At 39.1% G+C, this 6317-nt stretch overlaps 1 protein-coding gene across 2 annotated transcripts; it reads left to right on the top strand.

Moving 5' to 3' along the window:
- The first annotated feature begins 1001 nt into the window (after window positions 1–1001).
- On the top strand, window positions 1002–4812 carry LOC125214102 (uncharacterized). 2 transcript variants are annotated; one of them, XR_016137142.1, is made up of 4 exons: window positions 1002–1443; window positions 1926–3372; window positions 3501–4483; window positions 4560–4812. XR_016137142.1 is itself a non-coding variant. In XM_048114983.2 (3 exons), the coding sequence occupies exons 1-3, from the start codon at window positions 1167–1169 to the stop codon at window positions 3688–3690; spliced, it is 1914 nt and encodes a 637-aa protein (XP_047970940.1). In that variant the 5' UTR covers window positions 1002–1166; the 3' UTR covers window positions 3691–4812. The 2 variants fall into 2 exon arrangements, 1 of the variants encoding a protein (XP_047970940.1); XM_048114983.2 differs by having other exon boundaries at window positions 3501–4812.
- Window positions 4813–6317: the final 1505 nt, after the last annotated feature.

The following is a 6317-nucleotide window of genomic DNA, read 5'->3' on the forward strand; positions in this document are numbered from 1 at the left end:
TTGAGTATTAGTTCCTTCTGTGGTTCGATTCCAATGAGCTTTTCTCCCTCATCTTATTTCGCTCTTCAACATAATGATCTCACTTCCTCTCTCCTGATTCATATCCAAGCTTAAATCCCTAACTCTTGATCACAATTCTCTCTCTTTAAAATGCCTCAATTCTTTAATGAGATTGGTTTTTCTACGATGTTGGATTTGAATTGCAACAAATTTTAAGTAAGTATTGATGATATTGGCAATTAGTTGTCTCTAATGGGGAAGAATCTTGATGGCTCGATTCAAGATTGAATTCAAAAACTTTTGAATTTCTATATTATAAACTTGGAACAACAACAGATTCTGCGGTGGAATCCCACAAATCATCGGAAACATCCTCTTGTTAAACTCTGATCTATACGAGAACAATTTCTTCGGATAAATCTTTACTTTCTCAAGTAAATAAAAAAATGAATAAAAATGATATTTTGGCAAAGTTAGCGGACCAAAAAAGATATTCACTCAATATTTTAATGAATATATAGGGTAAATAGACTAAAATACCCTTCATAAGCTTAAGGGTATTTTTACCCATAAAAGATTTAAATTAATGAAAAAGGAGCTCAAATAATATTAACTCGAACTTCATGAACCTAAAAAATATTTTAAAATGCTACGTTACAAAATTGATAGCTTTTGCGATCCGAATAAAATGTTTTTTCTAAAAATTCCATCCGACCAGAAAATCAGCAATCCGGATCACCTAATACATTCCCTAATTCATTTCTTACTCCACCTCTCACATACATGAGAGTGGACCCCACTATAATATAATATGTTTGTAAGGGATGGAGTAGGAAATGGATTAGAGAATGCACTAGGTGATCCGGACCGGAAAATCAGAGATCATTTGAAACATCTTGTAGTACATCTCCTACTACATTAAATAAATAGAGATATAAAATTCTTTTTAAGAGTAAAAAAAAAAATTAAATTATAACTTTCCTAGTATAGTTACGTAGTAGCGAAGCGGAGTGCGAATAAGACAATCGAATTAGTTGAAGCCACCCATTTCTCCGTCCCCTATCATGCTATCGTGCGCCTCCCCTCCCAATCCCTGAGCCTCCGCCCCTCCTAGATCCCCTCTCCGAATCCACTCTGATTTTATTGGATTGAATCTGGCGCCAGCGATGGGCGGAGACGGAGCGCAGCCGCAGCATATGCCGCCGACGGCGGAGGAGCAGTACATCAAGGCCAAGACGTCGGTGTGGTGGGATATAGAGAACTGTCACGTGCCCAAGGTGTGCGATCCCCACGCCATAGCGCAGAATATAAGCTCCGCGCTCGTCAAAATGAACTACTGTGGCCCCGTCTCCGTCTCCGCTTACGGAGATACCACCAGAATCTCCCCCGCCGTCCAGCAGGCGCTCAATAGCACCGGCGTCGCGCTCAATCACGTCCCCGCCGGTAAATCTGCGATTTTCTTTTGGATCCACTCGTGTTTGTGTTGTTTTATCGGATTTGGTAAATTGGTTTCGTTGATGAGTAGATCGGGATATGCGGAATATAATGAGCCCTAAATTCATTTGGATATTGGTTTTTAATTAGTAGATCGGAAAATTGAGACTGAAATTTAAGGGTTTATGCACTTAGTAGTTAGTAGCAGTATTTTACTTTTTATAATAAACTTGTTAAATCATAATTTCGTCTTCTATCCTTGTGTGATTCGGTTTTGATGAGCAACCTCACTAGATCTGTCTGTGTATCTGCATGTGTATGTCACACGCGTGTGTGTGTGAAAGAGAGAAGCACGATTACGTTCCAAGAATTTCCACTCTAGTCATGGCGAGTAGCTTTGTTGGATCTGTCTGTGAATCTGCAATTAAACTGATTGAAATTTACCAAGAAATTGAAGATGCCAATTCAATCTTTCCTTGAAATGTGATCAGGTGCTAAAGATGCTAGTGACAAGAAGATTCTGGTGGATATGTTATTCTGGGCTGTTGACAATCCAGCACCTGCCAATTATTTATTGATTTCGGGAGACCGAGATTTCTCAAATGCTTTGCATCAACTCCGGATGCGTCGGTATAATATTCTTCTAGCTCAACCACAAAAAGCTTCTGCGCCACTTCTTGCTGCTGCAAAGAGTGTATGGCTCTGGACTAGTCTCGTAGCTGGAGGGCCGCCACTTACAACAGCTGAATCTGCTCAATTTGTTAGTAACAGCTATGGGCATATACCAGCCACTGACTCCTTACGTGCAGATACTATTATGGCTAACAAACCTGGGGATTTGGTTTTTGAAAGTTCTAATTTGGGAAACCAAAAATATGCATATATGGGAAGAGGAACGGATGTAAAATTTAGAGGGAAACAACCTCGCCGAAACTTCACTCAACCTGTTATGCCAAGAACCTCAAGTAACATGATTGGGTCTGAAGAAGATTATAAAAGTGGAAACTTCCATCCAGGATATGCACACCCTAAGCAGTTCAGCGAACACCAGGACTTACCTACAGCTTATAATCCGAAAGCTGCTAGTGGTGGAATAGGGAACTCTAATTTTCCTAGTAATCCTGATTCATCGTGGGGCGACAGTTCCCACCTTCATGTCTCCAATCAAAATCACAACCCTCAGCCATTAAGAACAAACAGCCTACCCACTGAAACTGCAACTCTGCCTGTTAGCTCGTCACTAACTAATCAGCATTGGCATCCTTCTAATGCATTAAATCGCAGACCTGATTCACCTAACTTGACCACAGCTCCTCCGACTTGCCTACCTGATATTCACAATTTAAACATTTCTGAGCAAACAAGAAATGATCAAAGTGCACCTGCTTCGCAACAACGAAACAGAGTAAACTCAAACGGCCAGCAAAAAGGATTTAATGCACAGAAGAAATCTTTTTATCAAGAAGGTCAAAACAATAGGTATTCACATGGTAATCAAGAGACATTAGTACCATTATCATCTGGATCAGGAACTGCTCCCATCTCTGTAAATGGTTTGAGGGTAACATCAGGATACCCTAAGCCTCCCGAATATTTACAAGGTCTTATTGGGATTGTCCTATTGGCTTTAAACACCCTTAGAAATGAGAAGATTATGCCAACAGAGGAAAATATTTCAGATTGCATCAGATATGGAGACATCCGACATCGCAATACCGATGTTAAGAAAGCTTTGGCCTGTGCACTTGACCAGCAATTGGTTGTACTACAACAAATAGGTTCCCTACAGTTGTATATTGGGAAAAATGAGAGACTATGGCAATGTGTGAACCCTATGGGTGGTGATGCAAACAAGTATTCAAAATCGATATGGGATGAAATCCAAAACTTTCTTTCGTCCTCTTCTGGAAGATCTGCTATACTTGGAACTAACTGCAGGTATATTTACTATCTTCACTGTATTACGTTTGATTGCTGCTTGCATGATTTCTAACAGCTTCTGAAGTGTTTTTCTTAGTTTTCTTACTTAAAGACTTGTTCCTAAATCTTTGTGATGTATTGTCTAGGTATGAGGCAGCTACTATTATGAAAAAGATGTGCTTAAAAGAGCTTCCATTGGGTGAAATTCTCCAGATCCTGCAAATGGTAATTAACATGAAAAAGTGGATTATATATAATTATCAGTCAGGATGGAAGCCAATTAAGGTTGCAGTTGCTGAGTTCAGCCCTGATTCAGGGTTGGCAGCTGCTACATAAGCTCAAAGTAATCGCGGTTGGATGGGGAGAAGGTATGGATATTTGTATTTGATTCATGACTTCATCGTGATGTGAAATGATTTGATTGAGAAGTAATTATATTTAGCCTTCTCCCCTTGGTATGGCTGCTAAATAAGTAGCCTTGAGTGATACAATAGCAATATTTAGATTCTTGTTGTAGTTTTCCTTTTAAGAAGACTTCGAAGGTCGCTCGAAAGCTGTGGTTAAATAACGATTGAGACTTCAGAGAGCTGTAGTTGGTCTTTATATGATCATTTAACTTGGGGTTAACATGACATATACGGAGAGACACTTCTATGATGATCAGGTACTTGTATGCATTGGATAATGGAAATTTGGGTCCGTGGATGGTTTTGAGATTCAACTACTTGGAGAATATGTTAGGAGCCTATTCATTTTTCTCAAATCGACATCTGAATTTCGAATAAGGCTGTTGGTGATCAAATTTGTCGAGGTATGTTGGGGGCTCAAATTACTTGCATGTCGTTGTTAATTGCTAATATTGAACAAACCATGGTGTTTAAAGTATTGCAATGTATCAGAGGGTACATATGATCTTGTTAGTTTATTGGGAATTCCAGTGGATGTAGATGTATGGTTTAAGGCCCGAGCTATGAGATGAAGATTATGAGAACAGGGAAATGAATCACTGGAGAATCACCCTTAATTGGAGAGCTTAGCTTGGCGATATTCTGTCAAAGCCACTGAAAATTTGTGAAGCATATCCCTCAGCTTAAAGATGGTCTGCCAAAGCAATTTTTTGGTGATTATGGTAATTTTTCAAAGCTTTGGTTGAGCGGAATTAATTGCGTTCTCTGATTTGTTTTGCATTGTGAGTGCTACATCAGCAGGATTTCAGACAGTAGACTTGGGAAAATATGGAACAAAATGGAGGGATGATGATATCTCAATTCTAAGCATGTATATGCGATCCAGTATGTCTTATAGCTGAAACTATATTACTCCTACTCTGCTCTTGGTTGTGAAGCTGTCTGCTTCCACTGTTTAAATTATGTAAATTAAATGTTCCAACGCTTTTATGATGAGATGTATTAGTACTCTTCGTGATTTTCTACTTTATAAAGAGTTATTTTCCTGGTTTTTGTCTTTTTATTTTGGTTGATAAAGTGTTAGTATTTTTGTTTAAATTATGGTATGGCCTGGTTATTGGGTATAAATAAAAAGAGTGTATATGCAGAGTATTGTAAGAAAGTGTACTTGGGCAAGGAGCAAACAAGATTTGCAGGGTACTGGGGAGTCGGATTCCTGGATTCCGCTCTTCGAACATTGCTTAACTCTGTGTCAGATAATGCACCGATTTTAATCTCCTTGGTAGACCGATCACCAGAGTACTGACCATTTAGATGCTTGGACGCGTGATATCTCCATTAGAAATGCCACACTTCTATTCAAATGGTGGTGGAAATTCACATACGACCAAAAACCATTTTAGAAGATAATTGTTAGCTCCAACCACAATATTAAACACATTGGAGACTTCCATACAATTAATGTGAACAATCCTTGTAACATTCCGTATGAAAGTGGGTAATGAGACCAAAATGAAATTCTTGGTGAATTAATGGATGAGTGCGTCAATGACCTCTTCCCTGGGCTCTATAGCATGTCCACCCAGAAAGAATATTACATTCAAGAACTGGGTTTTTCTATCAAAGCGAACGTAGTTGGAGATTGTCTTGGAGGAAGGGTCTTTTTGCTTGGCAAGAGTGTTTACTCGAGGACCTTTATCTAAGTGTTGAATCACATAGTCTTGAGAGAAAACACAAAGGATTCGGTTCGGGGATATGGGCTCTCGATAGGTCCTGCTTTTTCGTTGTTTTAAACTTTGTTTTGCAGTTAATCAGAGGCTGGACAATGAAAACTCCCACGATAATTTAGGACGCCTTGTTTGGAGAAATCTCGCCCCTTCTCGAGCATAACTTTATTTGTGGTTCATCTTAAAAGGAAATCGTTATGCCAACAAAATTTAACATGAAGAAAATATTTAGGACGAGCAAGTGTGTTATGTGCAATGAGGAACCATAGACCTTGGCCCACGTCATCTTCAGTTGCAGGTAGTGGCTTATGCTTTATTGTTGTAACTGATGGGGAATTTCGATGTGTCCTCATAATATGCTTCCTAGCATGGAAAGGGACCTTATACCGATGATTTGATAAAAAAAAACTTAATTTAGCTCTCTATGTTTTATGACATTACGTGGACCACAAGGAACATCTGAATAAAAGTGTCCGCCATGAGTTGAACCTACTAGAAATATTGAGAGGAATGACATTTTTGCCGACTTGGTACTTGGATTAGAAGGCAGTGTCCAATTCTCTCCCATTCACTCGGGAGCATATTAATGACGAGTGGAGCAACATTAGAGCTAGGACGGATAAATGAAATAAACAACACAACAACGCTGCTAATGGTATCTCTTTTGGTCGCAAGAGAATGTTAGTCTAACTGACATACCTCTTTCCTCTTTCCTGATTACACTCGATTTTTCCTTTTGGATGCTGTAAGTGTTTTGTTGCCTTGAGGTAGGTGGCTTTTTGTTAGGATCATGCAATATGCTTTATGCTTTTGTTTCGTCCGATCTCCC

Source organism: Salvia hispanica, chromosome 3, assembly GCF_029641045.1.
Source record: "Salvia hispanica isolate PSC_SH4W2 chromosome 3, Shi_PSC_v1, whole genome shotgun sequence".
NCBI lineage: Eukaryota > Viridiplantae > Streptophyta > Magnoliopsida > Lamiales > Lamiaceae > Salvia > Salvia hispanica.

Excerpts from the sequence above, each read along its gene's own strand:
- LOC125214102 (XM_048114983.2), top strand. The coding sequence starts at position 1,167 with ATGGGCGGAGACGGAGCGCAGCCGCAGCATATGCCGCCGACGGCGGAG. Across the intron at positions 1,444-1,925 it reads GCTCAATCACGTCCCCGCCG|GTGCTAAAGATGCTAGTGAC; the intron begins GTAAATCTGCGA and ends AAATGTGATCAG. Across the intron at positions 3,373-3,500 it reads ATACTTGGAACTAACTGCAG|GTATGAGGCAGCTACTATTA; the intron begins GTATATTTACTA and ends TGTATTGTCTAG.